This window comes from Colletes gigas, unplaced genomic scaffold (genome assembly GCF_013123115.1).
Source record: "Colletes gigas isolate AHSC1104 unplaced genomic scaffold, ASM1312311v1 Colletes_gigas_Sc00015, whole genome shotgun sequence".
Lineage (NCBI taxonomy): Eukaryota > Metazoa > Arthropoda > Insecta > Hymenoptera > Colletidae > Colletes > Colletes gigas.
Genome location: NW_025106644.1, coordinates 5,682,930 through 5,701,881, shown reverse-complemented (window position 1 = coordinate 5,701,881; position 18,952 = coordinate 5,682,930). Strand labels below are relative to the sequence as shown.

At 45.1% G+C, this 18,952-nt stretch overlaps 1 protein-coding gene across 2 annotated transcripts in view; it reads right to left on the bottom strand.

Moving 5' to 3' along the window:
- The window catches only part of LOC122399721 (cell surface glycoprotein 1), a 53,302-nt gene that overhangs the window by 29,006 nt on the left and 5,344 nt on the right, over positions 1-18,952 (bottom strand). Inside the window, exon 1 of one of the 2 annotated variants that reach the window (XM_043400616.1) lies at positions 14,181-15,850. The exons of the other annotated variant lie outside the window; for it this stretch is intronic. Coding sequence (XP_043256551.1) covers positions 14,181-14,237 — 57 coding nt within the window. The 5' untranslated portion in view covers positions 14,238-15,850. Of the gene's footprint in view, positions 1-14,180; positions 15,851-18,952 lie in introns of those variants that run through there. 2 annotated transcript variants of the gene reach the window in all.

Here is an 18,952-nt window from a genome sequence, read left to right as displayed (position 1 = left end):
TTAGTAATTGGCCACGAACGCCATTGCGTCGAGGTATATTGAATAACGCGATTCGATATCACAGTCGTTTTTATAATTTTTTGTTGTTGTCGAGGAAGAGGAACGTTAATAAATAATAAATGGCGATCGTGACGCAATTATTTGTTGGAACAGACGATCCCGGTGGAACATATTCAACGTTGTATCCGGCGTTCATTGTACCAATTAAAACATGCTGCAAGGTTTCGATAGATAGACAGACAGGTCGATGCTTGGGGCTTCTCCATAATCCATTTGCAAAAGCTTTAGGCTCATATGTCTTTCGAGCTGCGAATAATTATTGTAATTTGAGCCGCGATACTGCCGACGTCGAAGCTGTATATTTTTTTAATCTTCTCAATTGGATCCCCCTCCGGTGGAAAACAGAAATAAAAGAAAAAAGAAAGGAAAAGCCCCGTTTTATAATATCGGGGCCGTGTTCGGGATTCCCCGCTCCGTCCGAGCTTTTTATTTATTCGTTCTCGAGGCTTTTCATAAAGAAGATTACCTATTCTCCGCCACTTTCCACGAGAAAAATTCTGCCCCCTCGAATAATTTAAATAATTTCATACGATTTTCAAAATGGCTGCGGTAGAAATCTTAATTTGTACGTGAAGTAGTTTCAGGCGACGGTTTCCTTGGGTTTCGATGGAGAATGGACGATTTTCGTCGCGTTTGAATTATTAATTTGGAAAAATCTTTAATGCAGGCGATCGAAAACGGACAGGAACGATTTAAAAATACAACAGGCCGACCGTAGACCGAGAAACCAGCACCTACAACTTGTGCGGCGAACTCCCGTATCTACGACGGCCGGTCTATCGATTTTCATACGTTCATTTATTAATGGCGATGTGGGGCACCGTTAACCTTTTCATGTGTCGCCGCGCCCACGCCGTCGCGAACACTTCGATATTTTCGTTCAAACGATACGCCGCTGATACCACTTCAATTACCATTTGGTCAATTTCTCGCCCGATCCTCGCGGTCGTCGTTCACCTAAATCGAGTAAAGCAATCCTTAACGAGTCGACTATCATGCTGGTCGCTAGTCGCCACCATCTTTAAAACGTTTGCCATTAATGGAACCTTAATAACTGTACAATTTTCTAATAATGATGTTAGGAGTACTTGTCAGTGACCGCCATCTTGAAATCTACAACTTCTTTCAAACGTAAATAAACTTTAATACTTCCACATTTATTAATAATGTTAATTTTTTTAGGGATACTACAGAATGAAGAGTACTCGTCAGTGACCGCCATCTTTAAATCTACAACTTCTTTGAAACTCGTCAATGACCGCCATCTTTAAATCTACAACTTCTTCAAAACGTAAGTAAATCTTAATACTTGTACATTTTTTAATAATGTTAATTCTGTGGGGATACTACAAAATGGAGAGTACTCGTCAGTGACCGCCATCTTTGAATCTACAACTTCTCTAAAACTCATCAACAACGCCATCTTTGAACCTACAACTTCTTCAAAATGTAAGTAAATCTTAATATTTGTACATTTTCTAATAATCTTAATTTTGTAGGGATACCACAAAATGACGAGTACTCATCAGTGGCCGCCATCTTTAAATCTACAACTTCTCTAAAACTCATCAGTGACCGCCATCTTTAAATCAACAACTTCTTTGAAACTCATCGATGACCGCCATCTTTAAATCTACAACTTCTTTGAAACTCATCGATGACCGCCATCTTTAAATCAACAACTTGTTTGCAACGTCAGTGCCGCCATGTACAACTTCTTTAAACTACAGTGGCTGTAATCGAGGATGGTGAATAATTTCGTAAGTGGGCCAAGTTTAAGACGCCTAGAAAGATTGTTAAATAATTAGTTCTTGAGAAAATAGCTCATAATGGAAGCGATTCATCTTGTATGGAGTAAGCGTGCTTGGCGGAAGGATTATAGCGAAGTGCTTAAGGCCCACTCGAGCGATGCACAAAGCGATACCCTCGAGGGCACAAAACGACAGATGTGTTTTTTACCACTCGTTACGGGTGCTGGGATCCAGTTAGCGTGGAACGCACATTGTGCACAGGCCCTTAGGCTCTTTCGATGCTAAGATTCGAGGACCCGGTGCACTGTTCGAACGAACGCTTAAAAGCGACCGTGATACTGAAAGAGAGCCCGGGTGCTCTAGCGTGCGAAAACTATACCAGAACTCGTCCCACAGCTCTCAACTTCTTGGCGTTTCAAACGCCCGCGATGTTTCTGCATTTCCGACACGGAACAAGTTACAACAGTAGCTTTCTTGTTTTCGTTATAGCCCGTAACATGCACAGAGTATGTTAAACACTTGCTAGGGAATGCAAACAAACAGATTGTGTTATTTTGCTAGTCCAGAATGTAAATTATTGGAGTAGTTTTAAAAGCGTTTATCGATATAAATGGCAGGTAAATTTAACGTCTTCACCGTGGAACTTGTAGATAAATAAAATCGTGTTCTAACCAAAGCGACGCTGGTTGTAAGTAATCGTAAAAGTTGGACGTATATCGCGAAAGTATCGGGAAAGAAACCGAGCCCATCCGATACGAGATCTTTCGGCCACGCTGGAAATACACGGTTTCCTGGAAAGTATCGATAGCACGAGAGCACTGGTCGAAGACTAACAAGCCTGGCGAACTCGTTGAAAGCGTGGCAACGTTAATGGGCGCCCAAAAAAAAAGGGGGAAAAAAATGGAAAAAGCAACCCGACAGGAATCAAAGGTCGAGACTTCTCGCTTCCTCGTTCGCGCAATTATTTCGATGAAAGCAGATAACGGTGGACGAACGCGGTGCACGCGAAGGTCCGCGGAATAATGACGTTAAAGGTTCCACTTAACGAGGCGGCGAGTTAATTGATAATTACGCGGCGGCCCGGAGAAAACTGCATCGAGGGATATCGCGTGCGCAATTAATCGAGAGAACGGTGCACAACCAACGTCGTGTAATTGAACACGAAGCTGTGACGAACGGCTACCGCCATTCTTGCCCGATCCGTGATGGCAAAGGGACACGGATAGCGATGGGGATTTGAGGCTTAAAGCGTTCCCAATCGGCTACAATTCACTCGGGCTGGCCCGATACACGTGGAATCGACAATGAGAAATAATCAAAAAGCACGTAAAAACGAATCTTCTATTAGACTGTGTCTTCTGAGTTCTGAGAAAAAAACAGTTAAATTAATTGGAGGAAAATTTCACTAGACACGTAGACAATTTATAAACGATTCGACGAAAAGTCCCTCGTTTGGGGGAATTCGTGAGGGGAACTCGACGATTACCGGGTTCGTTGGAATTGTTTGACGAACCGGCCGATACGAGTATCGATTCTGCCAGCCCGAATATAGAATCGCGAACTTTCCACAACGACGTTCCCAATTCATTAACGAAACCGACGTGAATGAAACTTCGGAAGGGTGCATTTTCACTGGCAAGCGGAAAGGGCTCTCTGGGAATTTTAACAAAAGTGTCGACGCCAATAATATCGAACTTTATTACGAGAGTGTGGCGACATTAACCTTAATCTTAATACCGCTTCTTTCACGATACTATAATTGCGAATACAATTGTTCAAATATTAGTTAATAGTCAACTTGTCGAAATGAAAATCGGTCGATAACCGTTGGACTCTCAGAAGTCGATAAATCGGTCAGCGATCGATAACAATGGGACTCACAAGGGTCGATAAATCGGCCAGCGGTCGATAACAATGGGACTCACAAGGGTCGATAAATCAGCTAACGGTCGATAACTGTGGGACTCACAGGAGTCGATAAATCGTCCAGCGGTCGATAAAGTATTAGAAGGTCTCGATTTCAAAGTGCACGAATGGGCGCGAAGTTTGAAAAAACCTTCCGATATTTTTGAAGTTTTACAGAGAAATAACCAGACGCGAAATGCAGATCGAGGTTAAGTTCTTTCATTCTTTCCTCGAGTTTTCCATTCTTTTTCCCCCCGGTGAGCCTGGCATTCGGATGAAACAACTTCCGAGCTCGCAATTTAAACTTTTAATTACTTGTTCGTTCCAAATATTAAGACATCGTATCATTAAGTACATTCTGTTTCTTTATCCGACTTCTTTTTCGAAACTTTTCCTCTCTTCACAAACACGCGGATTTTGAATTTTATATAAATATAAAAAATGTGATTGGAGGCTCGAGTGAAAGTTTGATAGATTCGAACGAGGTGGAAAAGGGTCGGGAGAGGAGACGCAACCGTATTTCCAATCATCGAGATTTTCGATATATTTCGCGTTGGCGTTCCGGCGTGGTTCTTATTCGGTCTTTGCTCGTCCCTTCGCGTGGTAATTTTCGAACGATCGAAGCTTTTTCGCCTCGACCGAGGCCGGGAGAGGAATCCGTTTTTCCGGGCGGCTGCGTGCCGATGAGACGTCGAGATGAGATCGTCGGGGGCGATCCTATCTCCTCCCTTCGCGTATCTCCTCTCCCCTCTTGCCACTCATTACAGTTCGAGGACAATTACGCCGTTGGATAAGCCAAGGGATCTTATATCGCTGACAACATGGCCACCGATCCACCCTCCACTGCTCCAATTACAATTCTTAACTTCTTATTCGACCCCTTTGCATCCACAAACTCTCACGATTCGCGAGAAATACCAAAACAATATTAACAATTAAGAAATAGGTGACATTTTCTCCTATTTTGTTTGATCCCAATATTCCAAAACGCGTTCCAGGATTTTCAGTTCGGGGAACCACTGTAGTCTTACGATATTGATCCGAGCGTTAGAATTTGCGTACTAACTGGTTGTTCGCGGGCGGTAAGCTCGTAACGACTGTCGATTGAACTATTCAACCGACTAATCTTGTTTATTTTGCGGGTGAAAGCTTGATCTAGGAATGGAAGTGACAGATAAGCTGACTGTTCCAGAAAAAAAAACAGCGAAATAATCGCGTTTGTCGTGAAATTTTTTTCGCGGTACGTTCGCCCCACCGTCCGGCGAAAGGTCATCGTATCTTCGGAGTTCACACGCGAAAAGTGCATTTGTACTCGAGGAGGGAGCCCGCGACACGAGGGAAATACGAGCGTACGCGTCGAGCGACCCGAATGCGGCTCGTTGAATTATCGTTTTCGTTATTATCATTATCAACAGCAGAGATCGTCATCGCTGTCGGTGAAGTGAACTCGAGGATTTACGACTAACAACACTCGTAGTATGCGACTGCTCCGAACGCGCGGTATAATAGGGACGCAAAGTGGTTCAACATGAAACCAACAAATGCTCTGCCTTTTGTCGTCCATCTCTCTGCTTTTGTTCAATTTACTTTCCTCGGAATCTCTGCTACGCAAATTTCGGCTCGAAACTATTCAAAATAACCCAAACTCTAACTCAAGTTTATCAGCGTTGAAAGAAAAAAAATTAATGGCAGGATAGTTAATTTTATATGAAAATTATAGAAGCATTATTATTTGTTAAAATTTGAAACGTTTCAATTTTCAATGATATAATATGTAATATTATAAATGATTAAAAGCTATAAATATATGTATAGAATAGTTAATTTTATATAAAAATTATGGAAGAATTATTATTTGTTAAAGTTTGGAACGTTTCAATTTTCAGTTACATAATGTGTAATATTATAAATTATTCAAAGCTATAAATATATGTATAGAATAATTAATTTTATATGGAAATTATAGAAGCATTATTATTTGTTAAAGTTTGGAACGTTTCAATTTTCAATTACATAATGTGTAATATTATAAATTATTCAAAGCTATAAATATATGTATAAAATAATTAATTTTATATGGAAATTATAGAAGCATTATTATTTGTTGATATTTGAAACGTTTCAATTTTCAATTATATAATATGTTAGTTTATAGATTATTTAAAGCTTTGGAATAAGTATATTTCTATGCAATATTTGCTTAAATAATAGTTTTGATAAGCACTCGAGTCAGCACTTTCGTGCGACCTCGTTTCGACGCTTCAATCGTCGAAAAACGAGGAGCGAAAAATGGCGCGCGATTTGAAATTTAAATAAATCTGTCAACGACAGGGGCTGATAAAATGTGGAAATAAAGAGGTCGAGTAATGGGCACGTTAAAACCGCGAACACCGCTCAGAAATATAGAATTAACAAAACGCGATGGTGGAAGTTATGAATCGCGCGCCGGAAGTCTAAGGTTCCTCGCGGTTCAAGGATCCCCCATCGCGAATGAAGGAACGAAGTGTTCACTCCTCGATCGGGAGAGAAAACTCAAAGGGCAAGTTCTTTGCGGTTCGCGAACTTTTTAAATGCACTTTACAAAGGGCTTTCCGCCACGAGCACAATCTGGTGATTTCAAGTTCGAAAGTAAATAGAAAGCATTGATTGCAGTGTGAAACTTTTTATTTAAGTTCCGCACTCCCGTCTGAAGATCCCACGATGGTTAATTGGATACTTATTAATTTAAAATTCATTTTTTTCTACGCCTTGAAAAGTCCCATAATCTGGGCAGCTTTGCTATGCGAAACTTGTTATTTAAGTACTGTATTCCCATCTGAAGATCCCCCATTGGGTTCTCAGCAAAATGACGATGGTTAATTTAAATTCATTTTTTTTTTTACGCCACGAAAAGTCCCTAGACCCTATTAGTCATGATGGTTTTTGTTGATACGGAGAGACTGTATTTCATCGAGTGTTTTCTTGCAGGAGTGGAAGAAGACGTCCTGCATGGGAGAACGATCGTTCCGCGCCGTTTGCCAAGGAGAAGCGTAGAAAAAGGAAGAGGAGGCGAAATTGCAGCGCAGATAGTGACGTAACCGGGCACGGCCCGTTGACTTCGGCGCTGTGGACGGTCTGACTGCGCCTCTACATGCGGGTTATCAACACGATTGCGCGTTGTAAACGACGCTCAGGGGCATATGGCCGAGTAGTAGGAGTCAACGTACTGCACTCCGACACGGGGTGCACGGGCGAATATCGACGGAGCCGGAACGGTGGCGCAGTGCCGGTTCTCCTTCTACCTTTCGTCTTCGTGCCAGCCGCATGCAGACGTTGGCAATACTGCGTGTCAAAGTCGAATCACTGGGACAGCTAGCGTTCTTCCGTCCCACGACGTTCGCACGTTCCCCATGGGCGTCCAAACGCCCGCTTAACCGACCCCGATCGACTGATTTCACACCATCTTCACCGGCGTTTAAACTCTCACCCAACTGGGAAACGTCCCACTAACTTACAAATTTAATTATCACTAGACACGATTATGGGGAATTTTAATTTTTAAGATACTCAATTAGAAACTTAGTTGTCACTAGGCACGATTATAGGGAATTTTAATTTTTAAAATACTCAATTAGTAAGTTAGTTATCACTAGGCACCTTTATGGGGAATTTTAATTATTAAAATACTCAATTAGAAATTGATTTATCACTAGGCACGTTTATAGAGAATTTTAATTTCTAAAATACTCAATTAGAAATTGAGTCATCACTAGGCACCATTATAGGGAATTTGAATTTTTAAAATAGTCCATTAGAAATTGAATTATCACCAGATAAGTATATGGGGAATTTTAATTTTTAAAATACTCAAAAATTGAGTTCTCACTAGGCTCGTTTATAGGGAATTTCAATTTCTAAAATACTCACTTAAAAATTGAGTTATCACTAGACACTATTATGGGGAATTTTAATATTTAAAATACTACAGAATGCACTTAACATGCAAAGGTATAAGAAATACTTAAAATAAAATTCTAATTATTACGTTTGCTCCCATTTCATTAATTCTATTCAACAGAAATATTAATTTGCATAAATATCAGGCTATCACCGACAGAAGCCTCCTACTGTTAATTAAAATGGAGGTTCCCCAGAAATTTAATTTTCAAGAAACTTGCACTTTTCAAAGTTTTATCGAAATTTTCGTCCATACAGGGTCAACGTACTCGAAGAACGCGTGCCCTCCTAAGTTGCTTGAACTTTGCTGGAGATACAGTATTACTTTTTCTACTAATTTCAATCACCCCAAAAATTTAACGAACTCGTGCATTTCCGACAGGATGAGCAAAAGGAAATTTGTTTATCCTTGATTAGAGAACGGGTAATGCGTTGTACGGAGGCGTTGATAAATGTCGGGCACTGTTTTTCGTGATTAATTTTATCTAGTAAAATAATGAGTCTCGCTCATGCGAGACCTACTTTTGCGGTCACATGCGATTTTCGAAGTACAGGTTGAACGCCTGCAGCTAGGTAACCCGATTTGCGTCACCTGCTCTATATTGAAATATTTCGCTCGCCGGAGAATTATAAATCAAAGCCAAGCAGATTTACGGTACATTTGAAAAAAGTACCACCGTGGCTGCACCAGTACGCATGACCTTTCATTTCCAAACTTCTTTTTCCTACCATAAATTCGTCGCATTTTAAAATTCGCGATTCCTCAAAAAGCGATTAATAAATTTCAAAACACCCTGTATTAAGATTCCGATAAGACTTTGCAAGGAATCAATTTTTCTTGACACTCTAAATACTTCAGATTCCTAAATTAAAAAGTAGGGGTTTACGAATTTAATTTTTGATGGCTATCGAAATATTCAATATGGCGGGTCTCTGGAGGGCAGGGGGGGGGGATTGGAAGTGACTGGAATATATTCTAAATAGCATAGCAATTATTCTCCAGCCGTCCGTGGCTGGGCGTTGCGCATTGCAGCGGGCAAGTAGTAAAAGTCAACGTACGTCCCGCGAAGAGAATGGCGGTGCACGTGATAGTGCATATCGACGAACGTGGAGTGGCGCAGTGCCGGTTTCTCCTACCTTTTAGCTTTTCGTGACGCTCGGCCCGCCGCGAATTGTGTTAGGCGATTGTACGGAGGTGACGTGGCGAAAATACAACGGCGATAGTCGATACCGGCCGGCCAAAAACTCTTATCGCTGAGTCGACCTTAAAACGTCCGGCAGCGGCGGCGATCGGGCTCGATACGATTCGACAAATCGACGATAAATCACGCGGAAATTCACGGATGCAATCTCGACAATGGCGTGGAGCTCGAAGAATTTTTTATTCGTCGTATGGGCTCTCGTAAATATTGTTATCGCGTTTCATTGTATTCTATTGCCTTTGATTTTCGTGTTCCCTGCGTCTGGCTTCCCGTACTCGCCGCCAGAGGGCTACGCGCTCTTGTCTCTCTCGCAAGCGTTCATGCGACACTCTGTCCCTATATATAAGCTCCTCTCTCTCGTTATAGAATTCGATTAGCTTCTTCAGAGCCGTATAGGGGTTAATTATAAATTGCAAAGTGAGTCATAATTTATTAGTAGATTCTCAAAAAAGATATTCCCAAAGACTTGTGTGTTGAGAATACAATTATAAAAATAGCAAAAGGGGAAATGGTAGGTTGGGGAATGCTTCTAAAAATTGATGGTTCTGAATAAAAAATATCCCGTTCCCCGGGAATGTTGCTTTATCAGATACTTCCGTAAGCAACGAGGGGAATCGATTTTCCGCGATTGCATATTGCATTCGCAGCGTCGGGCTCGAGGAAAAAGAAGATCATATCACATGCAAGAAGGCAGTTCTCTCGTTAAGCCAATCAACGTTGCCCTCTAGCAATTCTCCTAACTATCCTCGGGGAAAGTAGTCGTAACGCGTCCTAGTTTCGAGAATCACCCTGTATTTCGCGGAAGGGTAGCTTTTTACAGGGTGACTGAGCGATCCACGAGAAAAATCGATGGTCTTTTTGCCGGTGGACGTCGAGGAACAGGCTCTGAGGGGGGACAAATGAAACTTCTTGTCGGTGAAAGAAACGGAAAAGGAGGGATTTCGTGTCGTCCCTGTGATCAACCACGCGTTCATTGCCCAACGTAGATCGCGCCGTGGCGTCAAAGTTCATCGTACAAGGGTCGTTTCCGGGGCCAAGGAGCAGTTTTTTGAAGGGGATATTTAACTCGAACATTCAACGTACAATTGTAAAACGATCTCACGATTGATTGCAAACGTGTTAAGGGTAGATTTACAAAAACCAGAAAACATCTGGAGTGCCATTGAGAGAGCGTCGCGATTCGTCATCGAATCTAATTTGCCGTGTAATCGTTCCACTTTCGAGAAAAGCGCGATCACCGGAACGATAAGAGGAAGTCTTTTCCATCGGGAAAGATTAGACGTTGGAACAACCGGAACCGGAGAATCGGAAAAAAGTTCTCTACGCTCGTCGAAGAGACGCCTACGATCATTTCGCGATCAACTTCCGGACAATGGCGGACAGCGAGGAACGTTGAACGCGTACGATTACTATCTAATGAGACGCGTAATTACAAATAACGCGAGTCGTTAATCACGCCATTGTTCTTGGCTGAAGACGAGCGGAGGGAACTTATTAAAAAACGACTACGGCGGAATTAGCGTACATTCGCGTGGATACAATCCCCGTTTACCGCTAAATAGAGCTAATCACTTTTTTACGCTCTCAACAACGGTCGCCTCTGTGCGAGAATTGCACGGCATTCGTCTGAATGAATATTCAAAGAGCACGGAGAAGCGTGCAAACATTTTCTGGCATTATACAGAGCCCTGAATGCGTCTCCGGCAATTTTCTCTCTGAATTATACGGGCTGAGTACTGCAGAAATTTCTGTAATCTGTTAGAGTAGTACACGTTCATATATATTGAATGTAAAATACAATTTGTTACTATTGGAGGTCTTTATGCAAGTTAATATCTTTGTTAATAGTGTGGATGGTGGAGGAAGTGAGAGCGCTTGTGAGAGAGCGTAGCCCCCTGGTAGCGAGCACGAGAGGTGACGCAACAATAGAATTAATGAAATGGGAGCTTTGTAGAGGGTTAATCTTATGTTTTTGTATATCAAGTGCATTCTCTATAGTTTGTTGAGGATTAATATTTCCCATAAATGCATAAACATCTAAACTAATGATAAATGAATTTTATCCGACAGGCACGCATTACCAACACCTTCCGGAGCGTTGTTCGAGGGTCTGTCGCGCGAAAATGCGAGGGACGAGTCGAATATGGCACGAGACCGTCGACAAGAACACGCCAATTCTCCAGCTTGGAGATTTATGAGCCGTGGTTTAAGGTAAACCGCAACGCGAACAACCGATCCCCCTTTCGACCCTCTCTCGCGGATTAATCCACAAACCATGAAGGTCAAGCATCGCGTTCCACGAGTGTCATTTTTATTCCCCCCCCCCGGGCAACGATAAAGGAAACCAGAGGGAAAAAGAGAACTCCTAAAAATCACGGGAATCCAACGAACCGTGCAACCGCGAGAACCCGGTGGTTTTATAATTTTTTTTAAACACAAACACCACCGATTAAAGCTTGAAAATATTATCAACAACAGAAGGTTCATTTAATAGATAAAAAATCACCGCATTTGACATTAATTTTCAATTAAAATTGTCAGCTCGAGGCAGCCATTTTGGTTCCAAATACGAGTTTAAAAAAGCGAATCGCGATGCGTGCCATTTATTATTAATATTATCCGGTGGAACGCGTGGCTCGAATCGCTGGAATTATATCAGCGCCCCTCAAAGTAAATTCGCGAAATAATTTTCCGAGCTGACGTGTTCCGCGTCGATCAATGTCCACGGTTCGTATTGTTCGGCTCCGACAATGTGCACGCGGATGATTGGCTCCTCCTTTTCGCGAGTAACCGATAATCCCGTAATGCGGAATTACTTATCGAGCGGACGTTCGATTTGCAAGCGGGAAGCGTCGAAGAAACAGCCCCGGGGAGCCGATATTGGCTCCCGTCCTGGTCGCAAAAATTCCGCCGCCTTCGAACGATAAGGTCGAAAGAAGCCGGAGCGTCTCGGAGCCACCGGCGGGCAAGAAACTTCCACGCTCGAGCGGGCCGAGTCTCTCCGCCGCTGGAAAATCGAACCAGCTACCGGCTCCACGCCGAATTCCCAGGTATTTCGGCGTACGTGTGTCTCTGAGAGCGTGTACTCCGCGACTTACTCCACGAGGATTCGCCCCGAAGTCGCTACGGAGCTCCTCGTGCCCGCCGAGGGCGTTCGAGGCGCCTTAAATTATTCAAGAGCAAGTTTAAGACCTCTGACTCTCGACGATGCTTGGATCTAATTGAAAAGATGATCAGGGAGTAACAGGTGCCGGTGAAATATCGATTGTTATCGACAGGGTAAACGTAATCCCTGTAATATCGATTGTTATCGACGGATTTATCGATAATTATTATCGATAGGGTAAAGATAATCCCTGAAATATCGATAATTTTATCGATAGGTAACCCCTGAGATTAAATTTGAAATATTGACGCCGTGAGAACCACGTGTCGTCGTCAGCCGGAAGTGAATAAAAGGAAGCGATCGATGGAGCTGCGAGATTGCGTCGAACATAAATAACGTGTAAAAATAACCGATGGAGGCTGAGGGGTGTTTCTGGACGAGAGTAGACTAATTTTGATCGGAGATTTGGCTGGTTCGAACGGGAATATGCGTCAACGATCGAGAGCGCCGGGTGAATGGGAATTCCCGGTTCGCGTTCAGCACACGAGTGGTCTTTGAATCGCGTTATTTCGAGGTTTTTAACGTCGAAAGCTCCGGGTCTGGCTATAGGAAGGTAAACTATCGAGCTCCGGGGCCGCCTCGATTAGGAAGACAATGGATTGTCAAGCTCGAGTGCTAGCCAAACTTTTCCCCCTCATCCAATAAAGCCACAAATCCCCCTCGGCTAAATCTCTGTCGTACATAGGGACTCCAATACACAGATAATATCAGTACCGAGATATAAAGTGTATATAACCGGGAATCTGAATAGCAAACTCGTGAAATCGACGAGGAAAAGCTCAGGAAGCGCTTACTTTCCGGCCGTCGCGCGGCAACCGGGGGTATTTGGTATTTTGACTCTCGATCGTGCACCCTCGATCGTAAAATCGAGAAAACGTTACACGTATCGTCGTACTTTTCTTTTACGTAAAATCATAAAATTGTATTCGAAAAAAAAAAAAGAAATTCTCCCTAACGGACGTAATCTCGATTCGAACGACCGAACACGAATCCTATTATCAATATCGTATTGTTGGACACACTCCCGGGGGATCCCGCCGGAAGCAGCGAGATCTTGTTTTCGTTAATGCCTTCCCCTCGGAGATGGCCGTCGCGAGCAGATAATTCCATAAGCGACGTCCCTCATTCGAAAAATTCTCGTTTTCAGAATTCCCTCTCGAACCGGCGGCTTTGTTTGACGTTGAAACGCACTCAACGCTGGAGGATCGAATGGAAATTGGAAATGCGCCCAAAACTCCGGGAACGGACTCCTAGGAAACAGCCAACGACGATGTTTGCGCCGCGTCGAGGGAAGGACAAATTAATCTATTATTTCGGAACCTCATTGTCACCGGGGATGAAAAGTGTAGGGGCGAAGAAGAAGACAATGGAGACGCCGGTCCTACGTATTCAAGGACCGGCCTTCGAGAGAAAAGGATTTCTCTTAGGAACCAAGAGCAATCTATTTCGAATTCCTAGGACTCCCCCTCTCTTCTCGCGATAGTTACATAAGCGTCGCGACAATTGTTTTGAACCGTTAGCCACGCTAATCCCACTCGTTAACCTGTTAACTGGGCTTGGACAACTTCACTCGTCATTTGCACGTCGTTCTTTATTACTTCATCCACGGGCCCCCTAATTTTATTATCGAGTAAAATCGTTTTTAAGCGAGGCTGATAGAGTGATAGATTGTTCAAAGTTGTCTCAGCAAAAAAATAATTTAAGAAAAATTTTCAGAAAAAGAGTACCAAAAGACTTATAGTCTCTTTCTGAATATTTACTGAAACTAAGATACTACTTGTGATTAACCCATAAATGGATTATTTTACCTAGTGTTTAAAAAAAAAAAATAATTATTAATATAAACTTCAAGAGGTCTCTAATAATCCACTTAAGGGTTAAATAGCGCTAAACGACCTCGAAAGTAATTGTAGTAATCGTAATCTAGTAATCTTGCGCAGCGTAGGTACCGTTACAAATGGCGGGTAATTTGAATGTCGCTAAAAGCGAGTCAGAGTTTCTCGGTTAAAATTTCCCCCGGGGAGGAAACCTGGTAGCAGGATTAATTGCTTATGCGAGTTGCGAATGGGGAGGTGCTACCGGGTGTCCTTTGTAAATGGTATCGGAGGGTCCCGCTAGCGACGCGACGGGATCTCGCCCGACCGGTTTTCTCTCTCTCACCTTGTCAATCGGCATTGAAGGGCACGCACGACAGAGGTTCCAGAATGAACCAATCATGAGGCCGCAGTGTGTGGGGCAGTGGAACAGTAGTGACACACAGCCGCTGCAGTAGCGACGGGGCCGTTCGGACGACGGGCACGGTCGTCAGGCCAGGTTGATCTCCTCCCGAGGACGTGGCTCCTCGGCGTCGTAGACGCGGCTACACTTGCTTCACTTCCTCTCCTTCTTCGACCACCTCCACCACTAAACCACCTTCAAACTCCTCCTCCTCTCCTCCCCTTCCTTATTCTCCTGCTCCTTCTTCTCCCTTCAAGGCAGTATTCGCGAGCGGCGTTCTGGCGTCCGGCTTGCTCTCTCTCTGTGTGTGTACCATGCGTACGTGTACGTGTGTATATAGTCGTGTGCGTGTGTGTGTGTGTGTGTGTGGACGCGCGCGCGTAGCACGCAGGCACCCGGTGTAACGCGTCACCAGCGTGCGGCGGTGTCGTAACGACGGAATCGGGGAAAAAAGAGACAGAAATAACGCGGTGTGTCGGAGGGTGCAGCCTTAGCGGGACTTTAACCCTTTGCACTCGTGGTGCGTCTGCCCCGTCGGTGCAACGCGACCGTGTTTCGATTCCTATTCGTTTAAACACCGGCGTCGGATCAATCGGGGGGGGGGGGAGGGGGAGAAAAACAAAATGGAGAGAATAGAAATTTTGCTAGATTTTCTCGGTCATTCGGGACGATTGTCGCGTTAAAGATATTCAACTTGGAATCGCGAGAGTTTGGGGGGGCAGTCGTACCGAAAGAGCAAAGGGTTAAACTCGTAGGATGTCGAAGGTCAAACAAACGGTTCGAGGGGTGAGTCACGGGGCCGCCCTCGGACTCTGCGGGTCGCGAGAGAAGAAAATCAAGGACGAGACGTTGGAGGCGAGGGCGCGTAGACACCTCCGTCGAAGGTTACGTCAGAGTTCGTCGCGACGAGCCGCCGTGAGAAAAAAAAATAAACGAAACGGTACCGCGGGACACAAAGAAAGCGAGAAGGAGAAGAAGAGACGAGAGACACCCGGGGAAAGCAAAGGAAGGGGCGGGCCGTCTTGCAAGGCCTACCACTCCATCCTCTCCGTCGTTTGGTTTTCCGGCTTCCTCTCTGGTCGGGCCACGGGAGAGCCTTTCTCTTCCTCCGCGTAACCGGCGAATAAAACTTTCACTCTCTTTCGGCGTTCGAGATCACGATCGTGCGTGCATGGATCGGAACCAGCGTTCACCGGCTGAAATTCACCGCATCCGGTCTACCGGGATCTCTCTTTTGCGTGGGTGTGCGTGTACGCGCGCGTGTACCACCGACGACAAGAGATCGGGGGAGAGGTTCTTTCGACGCACGCGGCGACACGTAAAATGTTCTGTGAACACGTACCCGGCGTTTTAGACTATCTGCACAGCACGCACTCCCTCTCTCTCTTTCTCTCTCTCTCTCTATCTCTCTCTCGCTCTCTCTATCTCTCGCTCACACACACTCTCTTTTCTCTTTTTCTCTCCCTCTCCCTCTGTGTGTCTCCGGTGCTGTGCGTCTTTATCGCGAACGTGCAGCGACTCGTGTACGAAAGAGAGATCTATATGTCGACGATAGGAAGTAACACTCGGACGCGTATACGAACGGAATGACGAGACGGAGGGCAGAGCGAGAACGGAATCGTGAGAGGCACTGGTCCCACCGTCGCACCGATCCCACCGACGACGTTGCGTAGAGCGCCGCGTCGCCGGCAAGACGCCTCCACGGTAGAAGGGGTTGCCAGAGCGCAGGCGTCCGACCGGATCGGGTCGATAGTCCGCAACGTTACTCCCTGTTCTCCTCCTCTCGTTCTCTCTTCGCGTCCATCGCGCCTCTCCTTGTCCGTTTCGCACCGTCTTTCCCGCTGGATTCCCTCCACCCCTTTCGTCCACCTCCCCCGCCCCCTCCCCTCGCCACGTATCGAACTTCAACACTCCGCCTCTTTTTCACGATCCTCGCGATCCTTTTCTTCTCCGCGGTGTCTCTCCTCTGTCCGTCTTCGGTGTCCGCGTACGCCGGACCCTCCGGTCGAGAATTTATCGAGAAAAGTACACCCTCCCAACTCCCCCCCCCCATCTACGTCTTTCATCCTAAGGTTTCCCTTTTCCGAGTTTTCTTTCCTTTGCGCGATCGACTCTTCCCCTCCCTCGATCTGACATTCTCTGTCTTCTTTGTGGGCCCTCGTGTACTACGAGTCTCGCCTCTCTGTCTCGATGAACTTAGGGGTTTCCTCGGTTTCTGTTCCCCGTCGTTCGTTTTCCGTAACGTTCCCCACAGGTACGTGCATTTTCGAATTGCCTTTTCAGCCGCGGCCCTTCGGGGCCTCGATCTTTGCGCCCCTTCGGCGATCCCGCTCGCTTCCGGGAACCGGTTACTCCTTATCGCGGCATTTCCGTATTCTCTTTGAAACTTCGCCGACGATGCAGGCGAACCCGTTGCCCTTTGTGTCGCACGAGACTCTCTCTCGTCTCGTCACTCGTAACGTCGTAAAATTACTCTCCCCCCCCGCGATAATTCTAGAAAATTAAATCGGTAGGTTGGGACAGGTTCCTCCATGTTTCGTGTTTGCCGATGCATTCTCTCGACAGACACGATTTCTAGCAAGTTTCCTTCCTTTTTCCCCTCTTCCTCCTAGCGTTACGCGGTGCTCGATCGTGCGTCCTTTTCTGTTGTTCGGCGTCGTTAGTCGTCCCGTTCCCGTGGCAGGCGCCACGATGTCGAGGCAGCGTCGCGACGCTGGTAACCTTCCTGCGGCGATCCCGCTATAGGCACGTTTTGCGGCGTTTCGAACCGTCGAAACCGCGTTAGAACAATTTCTACCGTCGTGCGGCCAGCTTCGTGGACCATCGTCGTTTATAAATAACAAGTCTCTTTTTCAACGTGCGATACAAGGGTATGTGTCACAAGTCTTGTACTTCGAATCCACCCCCTTGGAAATCAATTGTTCCATACAGGGTGTTTGATCATCCCTGGGGGAAAATTTAGTAGGTGATTGTAGAGACCAAAATAAGTCGAGAATACCAATTTGTTAATCGAAGCTGTGTTAAATGTTGCGCCTGTGGGTAGGCAACCTGCGTACACCTGCGTAATACCTGGTAGTGGCTCTCAGGCTCAAAACTGTAATGCTGTCGATACGTCAGTAAATAGAGTGAGAACCACTATGCACATTGATTGTTAATAACAAAGCCTCGATCAACAAATTGAAGTACTATTTTGGCCTCTAAAATCTTCTATTCAAATTTTTCCCCAAGAATGGCCGAACACCCTGTATATTTGTAATATTATTACAACGCAGTAACTTCATCGCGGTCTGCTAATTTTTATTTACTATTGATCGATACTTACCCCCCTTTTGGCGATAAATATTCTATAGTGTGCTTTGGAAACTTGAGACTGACGCGTGCATTTTTACCGCGGAAGAAAATACGCGAAATTGCGAGCATTTTGCGGGAACGTTTCCACGTTTTGGTACGTCGATGGTCCCCGGGTCCTCGTTGCCGAGAACAATGGAGGGAAAACGAAACGAATCGCGAGCCAGACGAGCGCTCGAAATTCGCGAAGTTTCGGAAACGCAGCCCCGGCGATATGGGTCGCGGGGCACTGATTTTTTCCCCCCAACGAAATGTTCGGCCGATGCGCGAATTGAAAAGCGTCGAAACACGCTCGGGGTGATTCATCGCGGATCGTTTCGATATTACTCGGGAACAGAGGGCGGGCGGAGGTGTGTACGTTCGAAAACAAATCATATCGCGTATCGTTATTTGGCCGAAAGGGTCAGCAGGGTCGGGAAGACTTCGAGTATGTCAGAGTTTACGGGGAGGGGATTCCCTGCTTTTCGGATTTAACTGGAGATTAGGGGCATCGAGGTATCAGTTCGCGATCGTGGCGTGGCGTTACCTCCCGCATTCACCGCCAGGGGGCTACGCTCTCTCGCTAGTGAGATCGACCACCAATTCCTATATATATACACTCCGGGCCCCCTACAAAAAATGTTCCCCTCCCTTTTGAAAATTAATGTTAGATGTTTGTACAAACTCGTTATCAATTTTAATTGAGTTCTTTGAAAGTTGTTAATTGATAGAGTTTAATTATGTTCTCTAATTAATAGAGGAAGAGTATGAGATGAGTGTAAGCGTGTAATAGAAGTCGATATTTAAAAATCTAATATCGTCCAACCGATTGGAGAGGGAGTGTTGCAATATTCGAGCAAAACTGCACGGTAAAAGTCGCAGCCTTCGGCTACACTGACCGGGCAGTCGAGTTCTTCCGCTTATTGCTTCATCTACCTCGTGAAATCGCTGAAGAAGAACCGATGTTCTACCTCTACGGTTGACTGGGAAATGCAGTCGATATTGCTGAAACGTTCGGTGACGGAACGACCCCGGAGCCACGGCAAACATCGATCACTAATTTTAAAATTCGTATCGAAAAAGACGCGGTATCTTTCGTCCCCAAGTTAAATATACAAAGGCGTTGCGTGAATCATGATATATTTAATTATCGAAGCGTGTTCGGGAGTCGTCGAGTCAGTCTCGCGAATGTTTGGAAGAATCGTGTCGGAATGTTATCATAGTTATTTTTAGGGGGGTGATCGCCATAGACGTTACGTAACGCTGCCGTAATATATCCTACTTATCCCTGAATCGCTTATTTTTGTTGGCGGGATGGACACGCCTGCCAACCATATATTCGACCAGTACGCTTCCATCGACCCGGACTCTGCTTTTCCAGCGATGTT